The sequence below is a fragment of the Physeter macrocephalus genome, chromosome 14 (genome assembly GCF_002837175.3).
Source record: "Physeter macrocephalus isolate SW-GA chromosome 14, ASM283717v5, whole genome shotgun sequence".
In the NCBI taxonomy this organism is placed as follows: Eukaryota; Metazoa; Chordata; class Mammalia; order Artiodactyla; family Physeteridae; genus Physeter; species Physeter macrocephalus.
Window position 1 is genome coordinate 20936431 of NC_041227.1, and position 26667 is coordinate 20963097.

Here is a 26667-nt window from a genome sequence, read left to right on the forward strand (position 1 = left end):
CCAGTTGAGTAAATTTGGGGTCTGAACTACACCCAGATGTCTAGATGCCCCCTCCCCCCGCACTCAATGAGGATCTGGGAGAGGGCTGAGAAATGGCTTCATACAATGTTCTGCCCCAACTCTGATCAATTACTAAAGGTTACCTAGAAGTCTGTGTTGAAAAAGATTCTGAGGGACTTCCCTGGCAGCCCAGTGGTTAAGACACTGGGCTCCCAATGCAAGGGGCACAGGTTCGATCCCTGGTCGGGGAACTAAGATCCCACACGCCACATGCCGTGGCCAAAAAAAAAAAAAAAGATTCTGAGTTCAGCAGGAACAAATGCTGTGACTGATCAGTGATGCCCTCCATGGACTTGGGAAAGGGACTCACAGCCCTAGCGCTGGGTATCTGCCATCTCACTTCTAAGGACCTGTGAGACGTACAACTGATTTCAGGTTCACTGTGGGCCGAAGAGAGTTGCCATGAGGCCCCTAAAAGCAAGTTCAAGACTGTGAAAATAAAGAGATGACATCAGAAAATAAGTTAATACACGGCTTCCTCCATTATGAGAGTCTTGTTTTAGGGAATTCCCCGGTGGTCCAGTAGTTAAGACTCTGCGCTTTCATTGTCAAAGGTAAGGGTTAGATCCCTGGTTGGGGACCTAAGATCCCACAAGCCATGCAATGAGGCCAAAAAAAAAAAAAAAAAAAAAAAACAACCCAAAGAAAGTCTTGTTTTAAAAAGAATTGTCATCTGAACTAAATAATGTGCTTGGTAACACAGCTGACTGACGCAGACTTATATTCTGAGGTAAGCTCCTTGCCTCATTGTGGACTGATAATAAACAGTTTGCTCAGGGACTGATCACTGATATAGACAACACCCAAATTTGTTTGGATGCCAAGCAGCACCCCTGATGCAGTGCCAGAGGAATGACAGCCTCTTTAATTTGAAGTACAAGCTGGGTCACTGCTGACACAGAAATGACGTCTGGAGGGGCTCGGTGCCTAGGCATGCTCCTCCCAGCTCAAGCCTGGATTCTCCCTGTGCCCAGGAGGCATCCCACCTACCGCGTGGTTTTGGGTGCAATGCTCTGATCCTTATCCACAGTGGAGAGATCGACATTTGTGATGCCAACTTCAGTGGAAATCTTGACTCTGAGCTAGGGTGAAACACAGAAGAAAATCGCCAAGTCAGCTGGTGAGTATACCAGGAATTAATATACATACCCAAATTTTTCTCTTACTTGTGAGTAAAGGCATGAAAAAAATCCTAGGACAGGGGTCTTCAATGATTTTAGTAAAACTGACCCATCCCAGTAGTATTTCTACCTCTTCCATCTTGAGGCCTAAAAGTAACTCTTTGATTCTTATCCCTTCTTCCTTTCTTTAGCTTTGAATGAATGGTATATATTAAAAAAGAAACAAAAAGAAAAAAAGTAGGTATCTTCATGTGTACTTTAAAATAAATAAGGGAGAAACTCCGTAAGTAGTAACCTTCAAATAATTTAAATCAACAAGTACTCAATTCTAATGACAGCTAATGTTTATTGAGTATTTACTATGTGAAAGACACTGGCCTTCTAAAGATGATCTCATTTAATCCTCACCACAACTCTAAGGTAGTGCTATTTCAGATGAGGATATTAAAGATTAGAGCGATGAAGCCATTCACTCAAGTTCAGATAGCTAGTAAGGCAGAGCCAGGGTTCAGGCTCAGGCATCCTGACTTAGAGTCCATGTTCTTAGGCACCTTCCTGTCCAACTTCCCAGCCAACACTTAAGTTTGTGCCAAGCAGACTACAGGTCTGCCCAGGAAGATTTAAGAAGGTATGGCAGTCATCTGTGCCATCCACCAATACTTCTGCTTCTCCTTCTGAGCATGTGGCAGAAATGTACTTCCCTGCCCTCCTGGAGTCAGGTATGGCCACGTGACTGGCTCTGGCCAGAAGCGTGTCACTTCCAAGTGGAAGCTTAAGAGTTGGTTTGTGATTCTCTTCTCCTCTGACATGGACACAGACGACCTACAGAGGGGCTTGCTACTTCAGCCTGGGTCCTGGAGTAAGGGCAACGTGAAGCAGAGTCTCCAGCTGACACATTAAAGATACCTTGCATGGGCAAAAAAGAAACTTGGTGGTTTAAGCCACTGAGATTTGGAGTTTGTTACAAGCACAAATCAGTCCATCTTAACTCTTAGGTTGCTTAAATTCTATACGTTCCCTATAAACATTTTCACAAAGAGGGGCCAGCCAATGCTAGTAAACAAGAAATTTTTAAAAATTAGATTAAAATAAACATAAAATTCCAAAAGAGACAGAAAACATGCTAAAAGTCTACTCAAGGGAAATTTTTTATTTTTTTATTTAAATTTTTACTTAAAATCTAAGTTTGAATGTGCAAATTACGCAATCCCAAGGCACTTTTATTTTTAATTTTTATTTTTTTTTGCGTTACGTGGGCCTCTCACTGCTGTGCCCTTCTCCCGTTGCGGAGCACAGGCTCCGGATGCGCAGGCTCAGCGGCCATGGCTCACGGGCCCAGCCGCTCCACGGCATGAGAGATCTCCCCCGACCGGGGCACGAACCCGTGTCCCCTGCATCGGCAGGCGGACTCTCAACAACTGCGCCACCAGGGAAGCCCCCAAGGCACTTTTAACGTGTAAACATATCTGTGAGACTTCCAAATATTTGATAAGCTTGAAGGTAATGCTTAAAGAAATCCTTGCCAAATACACTGGTTTACAGTCTAAGTTAGGATCAAGGAATAGAGATAGAAGGCTGGGCAAATAAGTGAAGGATAGCTTCAGCATTTTTCTAAAATGCACTATATCAAGGTGTGAGAACCTCAAATAAGGGCAAAGAAGAAAAATTTAAAAGAGATAAAGATAGCTATCAAGTAATTCCTTTTAACGGCCTCCATAACTATTTTGTGACAACAACCTCAATTATCAAGTTGAATAGGGGTGTTCTGTTTTGCTTTAAAAAAAAAAAAAAACCCTAAATGTAAAAGATTACCGAAGGCTATAAGCATGTTATTACCTCCTGCTTTTGAATACACAGCCGCCTATTGGCAGAATTATATTTAGCATCATAGCTTGTCACTGAATCTAGGCAACTGAGTGAACTACGGTGGGGGGTGGGGGAGGGAGGGGAACAAATGGCCTTCAAGTTGAATAAACCACCAAGGAGAGAGCTGGTATCCTCCACTTTGGCTCTTGGACGCTCTGCTGAGCAAACAGCTTCACAACTCATACAGGGCTTGGAACCAGAGCCAACTTTGCTGTTATAAAGCTCAACCCAGAGAGGCACTGACAGCACTTCCATTTGAAGAAAAACTGGAGTGGAAGGCTCAAGCAAAGAAGTAGCCAAAGAGCTTTGATTTTTAGCAAGACACCCCACTGAGACCACTTCCCTATATCCCCCTAGAGCATCTGGAACACCTAGGTGCAGGGACAGACAGAGATGGCAAGGTGCACTTCCTGTCCTAAAGGGAAGCATAAAGGCAAAGCTAAATTATAACAGACCAGGCTGCTGCTTTAATGCAGGGATGGACAAAGTGCTATGGAAACACAGCAGAAGGAACTGTGACCCAAGTTGGCCTCGGGCAGCCCTTGTTTGGGGAGTGGGAAATGTGTAGCAGGAGGGCTTAGACAGTCCTCCGGTTTCAGGAGAAGCAGCAGTTTAGCAATACTCCATGCTATAAAAATAATCTGTTTTCAAGGGTAATTACTCTGCAATCTTCATCAACATTAACTAGATAATTCCCTCTTCACTTCTGCAACTCATTCTCTTAAGGACTCACTCATTTAATTTGTAAATGTTGATTTTAAAATCATCATCCCACTTAAATGTCCATAAAGAGGAGACTAGTTAGAGAAATAATGATATATACACCCACACTTTGAACTACTATGGAGCAATTAAAAAGAACAACGTAGGTGTCTATGGACTGATATGGAGATACCACCTCCTACTTTTGAATACACAGCCATCTATTGGCAGAATTATATTTAACATCGCCTGTCACTGAGTCCAGGCAACTGGGTGAATTATGGCAGGGGAGTGGGGGGGTGAGGGGTGGGGGGAGGCCATCAAGTTGAACAGACCCCAACGGGAAAGCTGGGAGCCTCTACTTTGTAACCAAAGCAAAGAATACAACTGTTCATAGAATGATCACTTTTGCGTAAATAAGAAAGGATAATCCTACATTCAATGATATGGGCATCCTTCTTTTTCAAAGTATACACAGTTAACTGTTACTAATGGATTCCTCTAAGGCAGCGGTCCCCAACCATTTGGCACCAGGGACCGGTTTCATGGAAGACAATTTTTCCACAGACGGGGGTGGGGGCGGGGGTAGGGGGGGTAAGTGGGCGGGTGGATGGCGTGGCTCAGGCAGTAATGCGAACGATGGGGAGCGGCAGATGAAGCCTCGCTTGCTTGCTGGTCAGCCGCTCACCTCCTGCTGTGCGGCCTGGCTCCTAACAGGCCGTGGAGTGGTATTGGTGGCTGGGGACCCTTGCTCTAAGGAGAGGGACTAGACTGAAGGGAGAGAAGGCTCTAATGTTTCATTATATACCTTTTTACAGTTTGAATTTTCTTAACTACATGCATATTTTACTCCTATTTTTTTTTAAATAGGGATTGGGATTTCCCGGGTGGCACAGTGGTTAAGAATCTGCCTGCCCATGCAGGGGACACAGGTTCAAGCCCTAGTCCGGAAAGATCCCACATGTCGCGGAGCAACTAAGCCCGTGCGCCACAACTACTGAGCCTGCGCTCTAGAGCCCGCGAGCCACAACTACTGAAACCTGAGCGCCTAGAGCTCGTGCTCTGCAACAAGAGAAGCCACTGCAATGAGAAGCCCGCACACTGCAACAAAGAGTAGCCCCTGCTCGCCGCAACTACAGAAAGCCCGCGCACAGCAGTGAAGACCCAATGCAGCCCAAAAAAAATAAATAAATAAATAAATAAATAAATAAAAATAAAATAGGGATTATCTGAGCAATGGCATTGTGTGACAAATACTTTCTTCTTTATAAACGATTCTGTATGAAAAAGTACCACTCAGGGACTTCCATTGTGGTCCAGCGGTTGAGACTCTACACTTCCAATGCTGGGGACACAGGTTCGATCCCTGGTGAGGGAACTAAGATCCCACATGCCATGCAGTACGGCCAAAAAAAAAGTACCACCCAATAAATATGATTTAAAAGACAATCACTCTCCCTTTCAACAGATGAATAAACACAAACATGTTTAAAGACTTGTGTAAGGCTCCTCAGTGTATCCTAATTATAATGATAAGGAAGCCATCAACTTGAGGGTTTTTACTTAGAATCCTGACTATAAACTTTCAATAATAACACAGTCACTAAAGCCTGCTAATCAAGATTCAACTGTATGTTTGTTCTGAAGACATTATAAGCATTCACAATACAGACACATGGAATAATGAAAGGGCAAACTGCAGTGAACTCAAGTCATTTTGGGTTTGCTCTCAGCCCTAATTTTAAAAGGCCTCCTAAGTTACAGCTCTCTGTGTTGCACAGAAACACCGTAGGGCTGTTCTTAAATAAGGAACCATTTAAAACAAGTCCTTCCGCTCCTAAAATCTTACTACAAATGGGTCTCTGGAAACACTGAAAAGAAAAGCATTTTTATGCTACTCTCTTAAAGCAAATTGAGGTTTTTTCAAAACCCTGTTGTAAAGAGTTCAGAGTAGGATCCCTGTTGGTTAGCTGCTTCTTCCTTCAAACTAACACTGCAGGATTAGTTTTTATAATAAGAAAGGGACTTGTTTAGCCACTTTAAATGCAGCTAAGCCTGCTTTACAGTGAATCAACTAGCCCTTCTTTTGCCTGTACTGCACGCCACATACACCTCAAAAAATGTTTTAACTCCAGGAAATGCAGTCTTTCTGCTGAGAGTAATAACCTCCCTGTTTAGCTCATTACTGTCAAAAATGATGGTGCATTAGGGGCAATTAATGCTAATGACAGCTTCTAAAACCCATGCTTCCCCTGACAGCAAGTCCAATGTCAATGAGTGCTATTACAGGCCCTCCACACCAAACCACCATTAATGCACTCTGACCAATGTCAAGCATCTCTCAGGAGAGTAAACAGGACCTGCTGACCCGCTCTGAGGCTCTAAGCATGACTATTACTGAAATTACAAAGTAAAGTTGCATATGTGACAGAGGTCAGAGCATGCACGTGCACATAGGCAGGCATACACACACACACACACACACACACACACGCATGAAGCTTAACATAATGAAGAGAGATTTTTAACGCTTACTCCATCACCGGGAAGGAAAAGGACAGCAATGGCCTCTATGGGAGCTTATTATCATTGCATGAGTAACAGCCATTAGCCATTTCTGTTATTTTGTACATATTTAATTTTTCCAACGACCATAGAAACACTTGTGTAAACACCAGATTTGATGTAACAAAAAGCCAAGCTGTTACAACAATCAAGACAGCATAGTATTGCTATAAGGATAAAAATATAGATTAATGGAATATAACTGCAACCATTTATGGTCACACTGATTTTTATTTTCTTTTTTCTTTTTTTTTTTTTTTTTTTGCAGCTGGCATGAAAATAGTTTATTGGGGGGAGCCCCGGAAAGGGAAAGGGATCGGGAGGAAAGGTATGGAATGTGGGGACTCTGCCCTATTCTCTTCAGGAACTAGAGCAAATGGGGAGCTGTCAGACAGTATCTGGGGTGCCAAGACAAGTCAATAGGGAAAGAACAGTCTTTTTGACAAATGGCGCTGGGACAACTGCACATCCACATGTATAAGGAGGAAGCTGAACCCCTACCTCACACCACATACAAAAATTAACTCAAAATTGATCAGAAAACTAAATGTAAGAGCTAAAATTATAAAATTCTTATAAGAAAACATAAGAGTAAATCTTCATGCTCTCAGATTATGCAACGGTTTACTAGATACAGCACTTAAATCACAATCAATGAAAGAAAAATAAAGATATTGTACTTCATCAAAATTAAAACCGTTTGTGGTTCAGAAGACAACATCAAAAAAGGGGAAAAAAAAAAAACAAAGGGAAAAGACAACCTACAGACTGTGAGAAAATATCTGTGTATCATATATCTGATAAAGAACTTGTATTAAGAATATATACAGACTCTTACAACTCAAGAGCATAAAAAGACAAACAATGTAATAAGAAAAGGAAAAAAGAAGTATATAGATTAGGAAGGAAGAAATAAAGAGACAAAATAAAATATTTTAATGGGGAAAAGACCTAAATAGACATTTCTCCAAAAAAGATATATAAATGACCAAATAGCACGTAAAAAGATGCTCAATAGCATTAGCCATCAGAGAAATGCAAATCAAATCACAATGAGATACCATTTCACACCCATCTAGGATGGCCAAAATGAAACAGACAGATAATAAATAACAAGAGTTGGTAAGGATATAGAGAAATTGGAACCCTCACACATTGCTGGTGGGGATGTAAAATGGTGCAGCTTCTTTGAGAAAGAGTTTGCCAGGTCCTCAAAAAGTTAAACATAGAGTTATCATATGACTCAGCAATTTCATTCCTAGGCATAAACCTGAAAGAACTGAAAACAGGTGTTCAAACAAAAACCTGTACATGAATGTAAATAGCAGCGTTATTTATAATATCCAAAACATGGAAATACCCCAAATGTCCATCAAGTGATGAATGGATAAACAAAATGAGGTATATCCACACGATGGAATACGAAATTATTTAGCCATAAAAAGGAATAAAGTACTGATACATGCTACAGCATGAATGAACCTTAAAAATATTACACTAAGTTAAAAACACAAAAGGCTACATATTTTATTATTCCAGTTACATGAAATGTCCCAAATAGGCAAACCATAGAGACAAAAAGTAGGTTAGTAGTTGCCAGGACTGGGAGGAGGATATATTCCTATAGCATAAGGAGTGTCTACAAATAGACACAGGGTTGCTTTTTGGCGGTGGTAAAAATGCTCTGGAATTAGATGGTGGTAGTGGTTGCAAAACTCTCATCTAAATATACTAAATACGCTGAATTATATACTTTTACTGGGTAATTTTATGGTATGTGAATTACATATATCCTCAGTAAAGCTGTTATTTGAAAGAAAAAAGAAAGCTACTTTGTGTAGGGTAAAAGGCTCACCAGTAGAAGATGAATTACCATAGTTCTAAGGGCCTTGGAATGTGGGGAAACATCTTTAATGTTTAGACCACTCCATCCTTTTCTTCTTTTAAGTGGTCTGAGATGGAAGCTAAGCACTGAAAAAATAAGATTTGGTCTCTGCCCATAGGGAGCACCCAGCCCAATGAAAGAGCAACACTTATAAGCAAACAATGGTAATACAATGCAGTAAGAACACTTACGTACAGGGTGTAAAATACTACAGCAACAAAAATAAACCAAGTAGACAAGCCCTAAATATATGGGGGGAAAAAACTTTAAAACTGTTAGAAGACAATATTAGAGAATACCTGTTTGATCCTGGAGCAGCGTAGAATTTTTTAAAGACACAAAAAGTACAATCTAGGGAAAAAAAGACTTTTAAATTAGGTTTCATTGAAATGAACTTTAGTGCATTGAAAGATGCCACGAAGCAACACTGAGGGATAATATCTGATGCTTATAACTAGGGATTTACTAATATATATATAGCTCCAGAATATATGTAGCTCCTAAAAATCAATAATTAAAAGACTAACAAACCAAAAGAAAAAGACAAAAGATACACGACAATTCACAGAAGAAGAAACCTAAATGGCCCATAGACACAAGAAAAGATGCTCAATCTCATTAGAAACCAAAGAAGAACATTGAAACAACAAGATACATTTCCTATCCATCAGATTATCCAAACTCATAATAGCAAATACTGGTACAAATATGAAGAAAAGAGCAATTTGGCAAAACCTAATAAAGCTGGAAGACGAATATACCCTACAATCCCACAACTTCATTCTAGATAAACAAAATGTGCATAAGCAAACGTACTAGGATATTCACAGAAGCATTGTCTGTAACAGTGAAAGTCTAAATGTCCAACAACAGAAAATGAATTAATAAATCTGATGCATTCAAAAAAGGAAGACAATTTTATGAAAATTATTCACATTTATGCATACAGCTCTAGTTCTACGTGCATAAATATGGCTAGTTGTCTTTAATATTGAGTGAAAACAAGCAAATTGCAAGAGGATACATATAGTATAATGAAGCATATAAATTTTGGTAAGATGCAAATCAATGCAATAAATTGCTTAAAAATACATACGTAGCAGAAATATAAAAACTGGCATTGGAACATACGCCTCAAATCTGGGGAAAGAGGAAGAAAAAGTGAGGAATACACAGAGAGCTTAAGTTCAATCTATAGGGCTTTATTTCTTACCAAAGTAAAACAAAGAAGAAAAATATAGCAAAATGTTAGGGTTTGAGGGAGATGAGTCGCCAGTAGGTATATGACAATCATTATATTATTCTTTGTTCTTTTCTGTATCTTTTAAATAGTCCAAAATAAAAAATTAAATTAAATTAAAATCCTATGGGAGCACAGATGAAGGAGCAATATTTGAACTAGACCTTATAGAATGAGTAGTTCAGCAAGGGAGGGGAAGAACATTCCCCATGGAAGAAACAAGAGAAGTCCAAAGGCTTTACGTGTACTGGACACGTAAAATGTATATGAGGATGAGTATGTGGTCAAGAGCAGCTAGAGCTGAAGGGATGGGGATGCAGCCACAATGAAGGATGCGCATGTGCTCTGTGGAGGACCTTCTAAAGCCACAATGAAGAGTCTAGACCTTATTCACAGGCAATAGAGAACCAAAGAAACGTTTAACTAGGGGAACACTGTGATTTTATCATTCTAGTGGTGTTTACGGTGCTTATTAAATGGAAGGGGCAAAGACTGAAGACACTGAAACTGGCTGGAAACTACCTATCTACCTACCTGGGATCTACCCAAGCAGGAAAACTGGGGCTGAAGAACAAAGGAATCATGCAAAAGACACTTAAAGGTGGAAAGGTAGAACCAACAGGACATGGTGACTGACCAGTAGTCAGAAGTGGAAAGAAAGGAAGGGTTAAGAACGGCTGTGATGTATGGGTATGGCACTTATATTGGATATGTTGTTATCAAGACTGTATAGGTAGAAGGAAGGAGGTTTCAGGCCAAAAAAAAAAAAAAAAAAAAAAAAAAAGTCTGCCTTTCAATGTGTTCCATTGCAAATAAGGCCCCTTAATGCAGGAAACTAAAATTGAAAGAATCTGGATTTTCAAGGTTCAAGGTACACACTACAATAATTTCTATCCAAATCTTGTATTAGTGAATGGACTAGGATCAGATGTCTCCTGCCCAAAAAGGTCAAGACATGAGGTAGAGAAAAGGCAGAGAGACTAGAGTTCCAGAAAATATCCTCCTTTCTGCCAAACTTTTAATATAAATGTTTAATCTAACAATGTTAAGTAATGCCCCACTTTTGAAAAGGTCAAACTTTCTAGCTGCCTTGTCCTTTCAGTAAAAGAAAGTGACACAGGGGCCAACCTGAGGAGCTCTCCAAAGGCCAAATTTGGGATAATATGAGCAAAAAAAATAAATGATGACAGTAATGGATTATAACCTACAGAGTAAAATAAGTATCCATGAATCCAGAGTATTATACGTAATTGAATAACTAAATGCAGTGGAAGGGGAACAGCTTTTTCTTACAGTAGAATTCCAATTAATAAATGTAGAAAGAATGAAAGAGAAAATCACCTCTTGGCAAACACCACATTAATAACTCTTACAGCCAAGATCATCAGGATATTTGCAGAGTCTCAAAATATCACTCCACCAGACACTTAATTATAAAGCAGAAAAACAGCAACTTTACAATGGAGAAACCTAGCAGACACCACCTTAACCAAGTGATCAAGGTGAACCTCACCAGCAATGAGACATATCAACAGCATATACTTCCTAACAGGATGCACTGAGAAGGAGCATCACTTTTGGTGTATTCTCACCAAAAATGCATGACCTGAATTTAATTATGAGGAAACATCAGACAAACCCAGAGTGAGGGACATGCTACAAACTAACTGGCCAGTACTCTTCAAAAGTGTCAAGGTCACAAAAAACAAACTATCCTAAATTGGAGGAGAGTAAAAGGGCATGACAGCTAAAGGAATATGTGATCCCAGGTTGAATCTGGGACCAGAAAAGGGACATTAGTAAGATAACTAGTGGAATTTGAATTAAGGCTATATAGATTAATTAATAGTATTGTATCATTGTTAATTTCCTTGTATTGACAATAATACTACCGTTACATAAGATGTTAACATTTGGGGAAGCTGGGTAAAGGGTATACAGGAATTCTTCATACTATTTTTACAACTTAAGATTGAAATTGTTTCAAAATGAGAAAGTTTCATTAAAAAAGAAAAGTGAGTGGAAAATGACATTTGAATAGTGAAGAAAATAGCTGTCACAAACAGCATATATTTAATTATTCGGGAAAGGCACTGTACTACTTCAAGTTCCCCTGACCCAACAGAATGTGTAACAATGTGGTCAAGTAGGTGCAACAAAGACACAGTGGCAGAAACATTGAGAAATGACAGCAGTAAGGACAAAGTAATATTATAAATAGGCCAGCGGCTGGAGCTGCACACAGCTCTGCAGCCTCTAAGCTAGCTCAGTATTCACTAGGGCACAGTGATTAACCAGTATTGTGCAGGGGATCCACCCAAGCACAGACAGGCTGGAGGTTTTGGACAAGTTACTCTACCCCTCTGGGTCTCATCTGTGAAACGAAGAGGACTCCACGCATCTGCTAGGATTGTTGTAAGAATAAAATAAGCAAAAGCACATAGAACTGTACTGTTCATGTCACAGGCTTTCAATAAAGGGTTCATATTTATGATCCTAAGCCAGAACAAGAAGAGGTTAAACCATATCCCATAGCTTAAAAACGTAGGAAAATATGTAATTCATCTTAAATAAACTTCTACCCAAAAAGGTTAAAATGAAAGCCACAGTGCCTGAAGGGGCAAACTTCAATTAGCTAGGAAAACCACTAATGTGAAATACCACATTCCCAACAAAGCATCAGATAAATGAGGCATAGCTTTCCATCCTTAAAACCATGTGGATCTTCAACAAAACTAGAGTCAGCTAAACATCTGAAACATAGTTCATTATGAAGGATTACCAATTTTCTTTTGTACTTTACCCAGACAGACTCACTATGGTGCTACAGGTCACTTGATGCTTTTGCAAAGTCCCCTAATTAGCATCAAGCACTTTTCTAAACCTATCATGGGGAATAAAACAAAAAAAATTTTTTTTAATTAAAAATAAATAAATAAATCTATCAAGGCCAACCACGGAAAACATCTCAAGAATATTTATATCTCAGTGGAATTATGGGTGATGTTAATTTTTTCTACTTCTTAAATTTTATGTAAGATAGTAATGCTAAATTATAATGGAAAATGAACAATTTACAAATAAAAGAAAACTTGCTATAATCAAGTTCTTGGCTAAGTCTGTCAAACAGCATAGTTCAAACCTATCCCTCTCAACATATTCATGTTAACTTGGTCATAAGTGAAGTCAATATACCAGATGGTTAATGTTACGTGCCTGTTTGGTCATTTCCTTGTATATATTAACATGGCGATGGGGACGACAAGAAAAGCACTTACCTCTACAGTATTTACAATGATGGGGATGACAAGAAAAGCACTTACCTCTACAGTATTTGCAATATAACGGTTGTCACCTTCAACTTTGACAGAGAAGTCATAATAGCCACTGGAAAATTTGACATTCACAAAGTTTAGCTCAAAAACATCCCTGTTAAGAATGACAGTGGGGTTAGCAAGAACTCACATAGGAAAGTCACAAATATAACAAACGGCCTACGAAGTGAGGCATTCCCTGAGATGGTCCAGGGCTGCACCACTTCTTCACTTTTCAACTTCCCACCCACCTTGGGCCACCTCCTGCTCAGTTACAGATTATAATGAGGGGCAAACTTCAAAACGATCTAAAATGACCTCCTTTTTCAAGTCTCGAAAATCTTTTCACCTTTTCCCCCTCTCAGCTCCTAAAAATCCCACCTCCTTCGGGTAAGTCTTCCACAATTAAATGCAAAACAGCTAAGTCTACTGTAGGATACCAATTACGTTAAAAAAAAAAAAAAAAAGAGTAGAAATGTTCAAAGAGGTTGGTGTAGGGCAGTATAATTGTAGGTAATTTTCTGCATTATTTCTACTTTCCTGTGCTTTGTGAATTTCCTAAAAAGAGCACATCTTACTTTTAATTTAATTTTAAAATATTAATAATTTTTATTTTAAAGGGGAAAAAAAGGTAGAGAATTCTTAACTCTAACTACATCACAAAACCCCCGATGTCATTTACCATTCTACTGATCATTTGTAAAAATGATTTTGCTTTTTAATTTCACATATTGCCTATGTATCTTTACGACTGTGTAAGAAATGCCTTTTCTCTCTAAAACTCAGTTCCCAATCTCATTAACTTACTAATTTAATACTTAACAAAGTTCCATATAAAAATTGACCCTTAATGTTTTAAAAAATTTACATAACAATAACACAGCCACCGAAGATAAGACTATAGAAGAATATTAATCCCACGGGGGAAATGTTCATGACATATTATTACAAATAAAGCATAATCCTAAATTTAGGTAAATTTGGTTTTATGATCTTGGTAATAACCACATAAATCTGGGTTATACTGGCTGCAGGCTAACTTTCCAAAACAAGTATATTGGCACCCTACAGAGATGTGCTCAGTTCTTACCCCACAGGGGTGAACGATGTCTTCTGGAGGACTGTGGCTCTGGAGGCAACGGATTTAGCATGTTCTAGTTTAACAGTGGCCTGAGTCAGAGGCTGGGACAGAACATTGGTGACCTGCAACTGGAAATAAATTTTAAAATTATCTGTAGAAACAAAAGCTGAGGGAGTACAGATTTTGCTTCTAGGCTGGGTGCTTTATCCATAGGGAGCAAGCTCTGCCAGGAAAGAACCATCTTGTTTTAGGAAACCATCACTGACCTTTGGTCTACTATCTATGGGAAATCAAATACAGGAAAACACAATTAGTTTGGGAATGGGACAGATTACAGAATGTTAGAGGTGGGGAAGATCTTAAAGATGATCTTACCCAATGATCTCATTTTTCAGATGAGGAAACCAAGCCCAGGGAAAGAAAATGACTGGCTCCAGATCACCCAGTTAATGTTTCCTTCTCTCTGATCCCCTGATCTACCCACTCTACTTCACTACTACAGTATCTTAAAAAAAAAAAAAATATTAGCAAAAGTTGAAAGTCGACTATTTGCCAGATACCAGGCTAGGCCCTTATATATATCCTCCCACTGATCGTCTGAGACACAGCATAATCTATCTCTATTTTACAGATGAAGAAACTGAGGCCACGAAGAGGTTACAAGACTACCAAAGGCCACATGGTTAAGGACTCAAACCCCAGCCTACCTAGCTTCAAAGGCCAGTATTTTTTTCTACTTTGCTCTCTTAGCTCCCCCTAACTCATGGTGAACTATGTTAATCAGGTTAGTTCTCACCCCAGTCTTTGCTGAGGGGATGAGACTCCCTACAGGTAGGGAGAGAAGAGGCAACTGTGGAATATGGGGCACTTCCTCAGGAGAGTTATCTGTAGGGTCCTCTGAAGCAGAAGAACTTATGGGACACATGGAACTGTCCTATGTGGAACCCGTGTGTTTAGACATAAATAAAATGCTTATTTTTAATAAAGATTTTAGCTTATACCTGGTTTCCAAACAATAGCAACAAATGCCTCATTATGACGAATGGAAAACTCTAAACGTGTGCATTTTGCTCTGTTCAGAGAGTTAACCCACCAAAACAGTCCGTGCTTATTGCTGAGTGAGAGGGATGGCTATGCTCTGAAGAGGCAGAAAGATACACTGTCGGCTCCAAGGAAGAAGAGACCTGATATTGATTTTAACAATTATTAAGTACCAGAATTACCTGGGAATTTAAAACGCTGTCTTAAAATAATGTATTTAGAAAGTCTGGGTACTGGAAAATACATTTTAGAAGTAAGACTTCTCTACACATCTGGACTTACAAATCCAGAAATGCAATTTTCTAGCACTTAATTTAGTGAAATCTATACTATTTAAAATACTCTGATGGTAATTCCCTGGCCTCCCAGTGGTTAGGACTCCACCCTTTTGCTTGAAGGATTCTGTGACTAGTTCACCCAGTGGCCATCCCCATTTACTCTTCATTTAAGGGGTCTGTCCTCACGGGGGTTACAATCAGCTGTGTACCAGTCTTTGGATTTCTGGAAGCTTTACACTGGAAATGGCAATCGGAGCAGCGCATGTGGGGCATGGAAGTCATACCCGTAGGACAGCCTGTTCCTGAGTGTAGGAAGGAGAGCCCTCAGGGACAACCACAACGGGCACATGGCAGCGATTCTGGGAGAGTGCAGCGGCAGCAGAGGCCACACTGAAGGCTTCTGAGAGTGACTCAAAGTTCTTCTTGCTGAAGATGGCATTCATTAGCTGGATGACCTGATCCTGAAAGAAAAGGGAAATGCAGCAGTCAGGCAGGTGGGACAGCCACCCCTCCCTCCCCACCTGGCTCAAGTCATTCCTTATCTCTTTCTAGGCGTTCACTTGGAAGGTCTTTTAGCCATTAACCCAAATTGGTAGGGGTGGGGGAAGCACACATTCTGCATTTAAGTGTAAAACTTGAATTTGGTTGGTTTTTTCCATCTTCTAGTACAAACTGAAATTAATGCATTTATTTGTCAACCATTTATGCATGCTTACTATACAAATGCAAGGTACTTCTAGATAACTACTGAGTTATGAATCTATATCATAAAACACCCATAGCAGTACCCACTGTTCCATACCTATATGTGCCAGGCACTGTGACAGGTGCTTTTTACAAGCGTTAACTCAAATTTTGACAAAAATCCTGAAAAGACTGATATCAATCCTTTCCAAATAAGGAAACTGAGGCTAAAGGAAGTTAAGTAACTCCTACAAGTTACGATGGAAAGAAAAAAAGAAGCAGGACCAAAATTCACATGTAGGTCTGTTTGTCTCCAAAGTCCTTCCACAATAAAATATGTCCTTTCTTGATTCCCCTCACCCTCCCACCCAAGCTCCCTTCCTTGCCAACCCACCTCTAAGCAGTATGCTGGGGCTAGGTTGGTGTTTACAAGACCAAACTTCACAGCCAAAGTGTACATTAGAAAGAAACTAAAATAACTCTCCATTAAGAACTAATGGGCTGCTTAGAGGGGAAAACTGAAAGCAATTTTTTAAAAAAAGTAGAACCTAAAAGGCATTATTAAAATTCTAGAGGTTGTTTGCTTAAGAGGAAACATTTTCCACTTCAATCAGTTTTGTTTTTTAAAATCTACCATCTAACAAAAGAGTTCCCTGTTCCCAACAGTGTTATTCACAGTCGACATGAAATAATTTTCTTTAATTGTACCAATTACATTTTCCATCAGTAAGCTGTTGACATGTTAAAATGGGGGACTGTTCACCAGAATCGTTATGTCAAAAGCAGTGACAGCAAAATTAGCCCAGCCAAATACCTGGTTAGTAGCAGCTTGGGAATAAAGCAAGAAAAAGTTTAAGTTGTTTTATGTAGAATATCGCCAATTCATGTACTGTACTGTGTACAGGAGAATCCCAAAATGATTTGTACCATAAGACCCACATTCTTGCACTTTCACCCATAACAGAAATTTAAATAGAGTGTGGTATCTCTAGGTCTCCTAAACTTAGGTTGAAGGAAAAGACAACATAAAAAGGCCAATACATGAATAAATTATTAGATCATATCCTCCAGAGAAAATACGAAATTAATTCAAATTACTCAAGACAGGTAATTATTTACTGTTTACTTGAAACTCAGCACAGAACTCACAATGCATTCATAATTCACAAAAGAAGTGAAAGTTCTGACTTGGAACCCAAATCTTTCCTCCTAAAATTAAAACAGCAGCAGCTTGTATTTTAAGTCCTTTAGATCAAGGGTTGGTAACCTTACAAACAAGTGGTACAAAGAGGGTCCTACTCACAAGACTTCCCACACACATTCCAACTAAATGTTCTTTCAGGTTAACAAGCTCCTCTTGAAAGAAGAAAGAAAGAAAAGAATTAAATCTTGGTGGATGTCTAGTAGACACACATGCCTCTCAGAGAACTATGTCAATCAGCACAGATTAGCTCAGACTTAGGCACTGCTGAGGGTCAGTGGGGAGAGAGGAAAACAGGCAATTTTGAAGTACAGGGCACTTCTCAAGAGAAAGAGGATTTGCACAGGCCACCAGCATGGAAAGCATTCATGAGACAAGCAGTAAGGAGCATCAGGAAGGAATGGGAGGTGGATCGAGAGTAATACACTTGGCCTTCTTGCCACTACCTCATGACGTGTCCGTACCCCATTTAACGCAAGTATAACAATTTCTTTACATGTCTATCCCACTGACAACCAGTTTCTCAGGAACAAGCTTTACATTTTTCTGTTTCTCATTCTCAATGCCTAACCCAAGACACCCCAAAGCTAACTGAATTGCCCTCTCTGAAAAAAGCTACCCTTAGCAGATAAAGCCAACAACGCCTTTGGTTTTCACGCCCGAGAACTGTTATATAGACAGGCACCTCCTTAATGGATGGCTCGGTGCCCACGTGGTCCATGAGCTTGTAGGTGGCAGCCACAAACAATGCCGTTGTTTCCAGTCCCTCTTCAAACTGAAGATACACACCTCCCAGTTCATCCAGGCGAGCAACAAGGTCCTGTCACAACAAAACAGAGGCAGATTGGAAGTCAAGTGATAACAGAGATGAGACGTACAAACCACTGTCACCCCAGTGCAGACACAGTTTTGAGAAATCTCACTCTTAAGTCTGCAGACCACCTCAGTCACTTAGTGCTTTCTCAAAAAAGGTGCTTAGGCAGAGAGTAAAGTATATCATATAGGAATCTGAAGAGAACAGTATCTTCTGCAGCTCTGGGAGTGCTCCTTCCCTGACCCCTTCAACTCAAGCCCAAGCCCAGGAGTCATGGCACTGAAGGCAACAACTGCTCTGGGCAGAAGGCCAGTGGGCCCAGCCACAGTTCACCCTGGAAGCATCGTGACACAGATGGATTCGATGGCCATCCATTTGGATACAACCTCCAGAGCAGAGCATTGCTCTTTCTTATTCAATGCTCTAAAGGATGAAGAGAGACATACTGCTCTCCTGGGCAACGTGACGAGGCAGCTAATGTGCCTGTGGGGCATCCAGCGATGACACTGTCAGAGTGCCTGTCATCCCCAGCTCTGCGGTCCATGGAAGCAGTCTCTGAGCAGCAGGAGGTCGTGGGCAGTGGAAAGGGTAGTGGAATAACAAAAACCACAGTGACCACTTGCTGAGCACCAATTCTGTACTAGGCACTTCAGAACTTCGCTTGCTCCTAACCACCAGCACGTAAGGAAACTGAGGCTCAGACATTAATAATTTGCCTGAGATTACAAAGTAGTAAGAAGTAGAAAAAAATTTGAATTTCAGTTCTGTTAGGCTCTAAAATCTGTAGACTATGAGACTGTGCCTACAAACGACTGAAGTAGTTTGTTGCCTAACTGATGGTGTAACTGTATGAGCCTAACAAATATTCCCTAGGAAATACTGCTCTGATACAAAGAACAAAAGTGTGCCACGGATATGAAAAGAAAGGTAACTGGCCACAACAAATCATTCATGTCTGTCTGCAAGACTCTTCTAAAGGGTTTCAAAGACAGAAGCTGGGAAATTCACTTGCCAAAATAAATTTGTACCTCAATCTCCTCCACGATGCTTCTCAGGTCAGCCTGCTGGGACAGGTAGGATGCCGTCTGTAGAGCCTGGACTGTTCTGAAAGGTAGAGAATAGAACCCCAATGAATGGAAAGTCTTCATTTCCCCTTCCTGTATTGGGATACCTACACAAATATCCCGCTCTTGTTCTTTAGAACTATAAGACAGCCTCAGCCCCGAAGGAGCTTGTTTACAATCTAGGGAAAGATGTAACAAAGACCATTACATTACAGGGAATTCCCTGGTGGTCCAGTGGTTAGGACTCTGCACTCTCATTGCCAGGGCCCCAGGTTCAATCCCTGGTCAGGTAGCTAACATTTTATAAGCCACGTGATGCAGCACCCACAACCCCCCGCCCCCCCGCCAAAAAAAGATCATTACATTACAAAGTTCACTACAGCTAGAGAGAAGGCAATCTGGGCAGCAGGATCCACATAAGTACTGAGGGTGGAGAGAAGAGAGGGTGCACCAGGTCACCCCCCTCTGAAAATCTGTTTGGTTCCTAATGCATCACATATAGAACACCAGACTAAGACTTAATCAGATTTAGAAGAGATATACTTTGAGGGAGAAGAGGCTCTAATTCATCAAATGAAGGTATATTTGGCATCCCCATGTTGTAAGAGGCACTGTGCTGGGCAGAGGTTGGCTGCCTCTCTTCTACTTTCCCTACTCCAAAACCAAAGAAGCACTGTGGAATCTACATATGTAGGTTGTTGGGTAGAATTTGGAGCAACTTTTCTGAAACCAGATTAATGCAATATAAACAGGAAGCATTCAGTAAACACTCAGCTAACGCTTGTGCTGTCACCATCCTGCTCAAAGACCTGAAAGCCACCCGTCCTTTAGGCATTAAATAAGATGAAAGAAATAGAAGATCTGGTTCTCAAACCAGCGTCTATCCTTTTTTTCTTTTCCTACTATTTACTCCTGATTATAAAAGTACATATTTGTCAAAACTTCAAATACATTACTAAAGGAGAAAGTTAAAATTCCTGTAATGCCTACCCCTAAAAGATAACTGTCCTGCAATTTATTTAGATTGTACAGATCTTTCCGTGAGGACATATATTTCATCCTTATTAACAACGACATAGTATTGTACTGCTTAGATGAACTATAATTTACTCGATCTCCAGTTGATGAACATTATGTTTTACTAGGTCATACAATGCTGTAACTGTTAACCCTTATTCATGGCTGTATATGTATATATACCTTTTAGTTTATTAAAGTGAATTCACATAAAGTTAGCCATCTGAAAGTGAACAATTCAGTGCCATTTAGTATATTTCACTGTTGTGCAATCACCACCTCTATCTAGTCCTAAAACATTTCCATCAGTCCAAAATAAAACCCCATACCCATTAAACAGCTTCATTCCATTTCCCATCCCCTGCCCTCTCCCCTCCCGCCCAGCCCCTGGCAACCTGTGTTCTGTCTCTATGGATTTACCTATTCTGGATATTTCATATAAACGGAATCATACAAATGTGACCCTTTGTGTCTAGCTTCTTTCACTTAGCTTAAACATTTTCAAGGCTTGTCCATTCTGTAACATGTATCAGTACCTCATTCTTTTTTATGGTTTATTCATATATTTTTATCCACTTATAAGGGTATTTCTGTAAGATAAACTTCGTAACGCGGAATGTAGTAAGTATGTCCACATAAGATTTTTTATTAGGTTCTATTCTCTTAATGTGGATTACCTGAAAAATAGAAATGGTGCTTCTCGGGGTGGAAAAGGGAAAGCTGAGGACCCCTGGTGGCTAAGTCGACTGCCAGTCAACCCCAGAAAGGTTCCCAAATTCCCAAGGGATGACCAGGCCTTTGTGTAAAACCACCATTTATCAAGTCAGTGTGTTGGGGAATGTAGAGCGAGAATTTGTCCACTTTCATCACAATCATAACAATTTAGATTCCCTCCATGGAAAACGAATTCCACTAAGATGGTAAGCTGGAAAACAGAGGAGTCACAATTCACAGAGAGGGAAGCCCCAGAGTGTTCAATGACCCCTCTGGGATGCTTGTTGTTAGAACAGACTTGAGAAAATGAAACCTGAATTTCCAAACAAGATAAAAATCCCACATCTGCCTGTGATAAATGCTGAGCCCAGAAAAGGCTGCTAGGAGAGCCTAGAAAGAACTTTCCAATTAAGATATCATTTTTCTCTTCTTTGGAACAAGTGAGCGTCATGCTGGTAACAACCTCAGAAGTTTTTAGAATGAAATTAATCCACTTAGCTTTTGAAAAGTTTTGTCATTGGCTTTAATTACTTAAACTCCCGTCAGCAATTTCTCTCCCTCTGGAGCACTATATTCAAACCCTAAGAAAGCAGATCCTGTCTTGCTAATAAACAGCAGATGATTCAAAGAAATTGGGTTATGAGAGACGACAATAGCATCTTTACAAATTGTTCATTCAAAGCTACTAATGTTTTTTACCATTCTAGACAAGTTTATGAACATTCGTTTCCTAGAATAAGTCCAGTTAAATGTAGAAGGCCCATTTAGAAGAATCCTAATCTATATCAGATTTGCTTAAATAGGGCAAATTTGTAGTAATAGTATATAAAGCATCCTGCCAGTTTGATCTTTACAATAACCCTATGAGACAGATATCATTCTCCCTGTTTTACATATGGAAACACTGAGGTTTAGGGAGGTTAAACACCCTGCTCATGGCCACAGAGGTATTAAGTAGGAAAGTCTGGACACAGTTCTCTCTCACCCCAAGCGTGTGGTCTTTCTACCTGAAGCTTTTTACAAGAGGGTAGAATAGAAACACAAAAGTATAGTTTCAGCCTTTATTAACTCTTTCTTGGGCATCTACCATGTGCCAGGCTCTCTGAGCACTACAAGTAAAGAAGCTTAAAATCTAATACAGAAAAAAATACAATACAACCAAGGAAGTAACCAGCTCCCTAAGAAAGGGACCTAAGAAGGAAATGCTCTAGAGAGCACAAACTCCATTTGTCCCTTGCCCACTAAGACCAGGCACTGCACTAGGCTCATCACATGAATTACCTTACTTAATCTTGACATTTGTTCTATGATGTAAGGATTGTTGGTAATGTTTTACAGATGAGGCTCAGAGAGGTTACTAACTGGCCCAAAGTCACACAGCAAGGAAGAAACAGAGCTGGTGTTCAAACCCAAGTCTAACTGACTCCAAAATGGATGTACTTTCTTTGTACTTCTTTCTGTTCTGGGATTTAGAGGAGGGAGATTTTCCTTTTTGCTCAGAGGGAAAGGGAAAGATTTTTCTGTAGAAGGTGGAATCAGAGTAAGGCACTGACAGTGATCTCATGACAGGAGATATGGCGGTGATTGCAGAGGCATTCCACAAGGGATAATGGGACGAGATCAAAGTAATGTAACCTGAAACAGGAGGACCACAAGGACCAAGCACTGGGCAAAGGGTGCACAAAACGTCATTCCTGAGAAATGTACCAGCCCCAAAGTCACTGATTACTGACCACGTGAATATGAGTAGGGCGTGAGAATGACAGGGAGAACGTCAACTGACTGTGAGCCCTGCCCTTAACAAAGCTTCAAGTTTAGAAACATTTTGGTTCTTAGCAAAAACAAAAAAAAAACCCTGGGAAACAACTGAACTATTCTGCAGTAGGGAACTGGTGTCACTAACATCTTGCTGAACAGTGAACAGGAGTCCAGGTGCTCCAATCTGTCTCAGGGTTGCAATTAAATGGGGGACACATAGAAAACAAAAAATACATATACTGTGGTAAATGAGGAGTTTCAGTGTCAAAGGGAAAAAAAAAACTACGTACACTATTACTTTTAACTTTAGTAAACATCCTTAAGTCAGTTGCAACATTTGTATAGTTCCTTCCTATAAGGTGCTTCTCCTTCGCCTGAGCCTTTTGCAGAGGAGCAGGGTCTGATCCCTAGAATACTCTCCCTTCTGAGGCCTTACTTCCCCCACCTCTCCAAGGGACCCCGTGAGCCCTCCTCCAGGGCGGAGCCTCCAATGCCAACATCTCACCATGGCTTGGCCAAGCCGCAGTAAGAGACGCACGTGGCTCTCTGGCCTCACTCTCCCTCGGTCGCCCCTACCCTTGCTTCAGCCCCTAACCTCAAAGGCAGTCGTGTCTCTGTGGCAGTGTGTTTATGCTTGGACTCAGTATTTGCCTCTGCTGGAGCAGCTTGAGGGAGACTGTGTCTTGGTGAGCTGCACGAGGACACGGACCTTACCAGCCTTAGCGCAATACGACGTCTGCAGTGCCAGCAGAGCACCTGGCACATAGCAGGTGCCCCGACAATACCTGTGGAACCAGTGGATGAAGCCTCTCGGGATAGTAGCCTGAGAAGCGCTCAAGATGGTGACTTACGCGAGCACTGTCTCCTCCTTGCTGAGGCGAGAGGTAAGGGCACCAAGCACTTCTTGGGAAGCCAGAGGAAGGCCAAAGCCACTTAGGGCTGCAACTGCATGGTAGATCTGGGCCACGGAGGAGTCTTCACTGACAGCTGCCAGAAGCAGATCTTTGGTCTCATTTGAAATAGAGATCTAAGAAAGGATGGGTAGACACAGAGTTTAGAACAGGTGCTGACTGCCTGTGGTAGGCACGCCAAAGATGGCAAGCAGAGCAACTGCTGAGGTCACACCACCCGCCTGGGCTGTGATCACCCCTCTTCGACATCTCAGATGCCAGAATTAAATATCTGTAAAACCTCAGCATAACACTTTTGAAAAGATTCTGGAAAGTCACTTGTCTACTGATTTGGCTCTTCTCCTGTGTTCAAAAAAATGGATTTCTAGAAATCTGACGTGGGGGCATTCTTCTTTTGCTTTAAACATTTTTAAATGTTAAAGGGAGACTGAAAGAAAAAAATAAGACTTCCCAGAAGAAAGGCAACTATAGGAAAAAGTTATTTAAAATTCATGAAAAGTGAAAACTTGGGAAAAATAAAAAGTCTATTTCTTTAAGAAAAAAAAAAAATCACAAGAATGGAATTCCCACCCACACTTAATGGGGTCTCACTGCTAAAAAAAAAAAAATATTCTGACATGACTTTCCCTCTTTAAAAATACACTTTACAGTTTAAAGTAAAGGTAAATGTAAGAAGCTGGACTCACCTCACACCCTGACAGGGCCTGGCTGGACTGGGCAGCATAGAAAAGGGAATCCACGTTGCTCGGATCAAGGTTTGATTTAATGAAGGTGCATGCTTGCTAAACGGGGGGAAAGTCAATGATAAGTGGTGAAATACACAGTGATTAGGAAAACTGTACGTGTTTTTTGGATGACAAATAAAATTCTCAGCAATCCATGATGGCTTAAAGTATGAGAGCTACACAAGATTTCATTTTTCAAGCAGATATTTTCCACAGAACACTGTATTATCCCAAAATGCTAACTTCATAGAAAGAGCAACAAACCTGAAGGCACTCTCGTCCTTCTGAACCTAGAAAAGGAAGGAAAGGAACCACTTCCACCGATCACCTGCTCTGACCATAACCTGTGTGGGGTGTTTATGATGCTCTTCCTTTTAATGAACATAAGGACCCTGTGGTAGATACTATCATCCCCATTTAACAGAATAAGAAACTGATGCTTGAAGTTGGTAAGTAATGTAATGAAGGTGACAAAGCTAATAAATGGCAGTGTCTCCACTTCGATGTCTCCACAACTAAGTCAGGTTCAACACATCTAACATAAGCTGGAAACCTTCTATTTCTTCATCTGGACCTTCTGGCTCATGTACGGGCATCACCATGCACCCTAAGGCTCATTCTCGACTTTTCCCTCACCCTCCACGCCTATTGAGTCTCTCAAACCCGATCCCCACTCTCTGGGGCTTCCCTCCTTGCCTTATGTCAGGCCCCTGCCATTTCTCATGGAGACTGTTACACTCATCTCCTAACTGGTCTCAAGTCATGCAATCCATTCTGCATACTGCTTCGAGAGTGATCTTTACAAGGTGCAAAAGTGTAATAGGGAAGAACCTTTTGTATCCTATTACAAGTTAATCACTAAAGGGATGCTGACTATAAGCTTAAATTATACATGATGACCCAACTCTGGGAATGACCTCCCAGGTAATGAGCATTAAGCTAAAATACCTTTGTTTAGCTCACAGGAAACATCCTGACCAGGCCCACCTGTGAATGACTGCAGGGAGGAAGAAATTAACACAACCCCTCTGGAGGCTGATGGGAACCGGGAAGTGTTTGACTTCATTCCCACCCCTTTTACTATAAAAGGAGCCTGAATTCTAACTCAGGCAAGATGGATCTTTGGGGCACGAGCCCATCTTCTCGGTCTGCTGGCTTTCTGAACAAAGTCTTTATTCCTTGCCCCAACACCTCATCTCTCGATTATTGGCCTGTCATGAGGGCAGCAGCAGAAGCTTCGTCTTGGTAACAAGTGTATCCACCTTACTCTGCTAGTAAAACCCTTGGGTGGTTCCTTATCCTTCTCAGAACAAGACTCAAAGTTTCTGATCTGGCATAAAATGCCCTCATGACTGGGACTTCCTTGGTGGCACAGTGGTTGAGAATCCGCCTGCCAATGCAGGGGACACGGGTTCGAGCCCTGGTCCGGGAAGATCCCACATGCCGTGGAGCAACTAAGCCCGTGTGCCACAACTACTGAGCCTGCGCTCTAGAGCCCGTGAGCCACAACTACTGAGCCTACACACCACAACGGCTGAAGCCCATGCGCCTAGAGCCCATGCTCTGCAACAAGAGAAGCCACCGCAATGAGAAGCCCGTGCACCACAACGAAGGGCAGCCCCTGCTCGCCGCAACTAGAGAAAACCCGCGTGCAGCAAAGAAGACCTAACAGAGAAAGGAAGGAAGGAAGGAAGAAATATATATATATATTTATATATATATATGAATGCCCTCATGACTGACCCTCACTCTCTGTGGCAGCTTCCTCACCACAGCCCCACCTCCAACTCCAAAATCTTACCCTCCACCCCACTGCAGTTCCCCATGCTCTCACCATTTATGTTCCTGACCCTGCTATCCCCCACCCCGTGCCAGGAGCACCTTTCCCTTGTCCTTCTTGCCTGCCAAACCAGGTCCCATCTTCATCTCTGCTCAGATGTCACCTTTTCCAGAGAACCTTCCCTGACATTCATCCAGGACAGGCCAGGTGCCTTCCCTCCCGAGCACTCCCCCAAAGCACTTACCACACTGTACTAACTACCTCCCCTCCCCAGGGACTAGTTACTTGCGAGCAGAGACTTTGAGAAATTCCCACCACAGTGCCTGGCACAGAGAGGGCACATAAGAACACCTATGCTATTCCTACTATATCAAGAAATAACATTTAAGAGCTAGTTATAGCACTAAATACTTTGGTTGAGGTAACATAAAATTCAGCTATTCAAAATTAAATGGTAATAAAAACAGTTAAAAGTGGATGCTTCCCAGGAGTAGGACAAGGTGGGCCACGGGATGGATGGTTGCTTTTCACTAATAGCTGTTCTGTATTATCTGGTATTTTACTGTATGCATGCACTACTGCAACCAAAAAAACTTTTGTTTTTAATTTTATGAATAACACTTAAATAAGAGTCTCAAACAAATGAGTTTCAACCAGAAGTCTGAAAGAATCCAAAGAGAAAAAGAAAAGAAACAAAATACTTCATACTGCACAAATTAGGGATCTGAAGAAAACAACCTATTCAAGGAATACTTTCAGCAGAATGTGGGCAAGCTTAAGGCGTGTGCTTTGTCGCCATCTGGTGCTTTAGCAATAGAACAACACCCAAGGCCCCAAACAATGACT

The 26667-nt window shown here is 41.0% G+C and overlaps 1 protein-coding gene across 2 annotated transcripts in view; it reads right to left on the reverse strand.

Annotated features, from left to right (window-relative positions):
• The window catches only part of RPN2 (ribophorin II), a 54521-nt gene that overhangs the window by 14465 nt on the left and 13389 nt on the right, over positions 1-26667 (reverse strand). For both annotated transcript variants that reach the window (XM_007104144.4, XM_028498621.2), the window contains exons 3-10: positions 24003-24098; positions 23257-23432; positions 18881-18956; positions 17724-17858; positions 15438-15614; positions 13844-13962; positions 12763-12868; positions 1051-1142 (exon numbers count right to left, since the gene is read on the reverse strand). In XM_007104144.4, coding sequence (XP_007104206.1) covers positions 1051-1142; positions 12763-12868; positions 13844-13962; positions 15438-15614; positions 17724-17858; positions 18881-18956; positions 23257-23432; positions 24003-24098 — 977 coding nt within the window. The remainder of the gene's footprint in view (positions 1-1050; positions 1143-12762; positions 12869-13843; positions 13963-15437; positions 15615-17723; positions 17859-18880; positions 18957-23256; positions 23433-24002; positions 24099-26667) is intronic.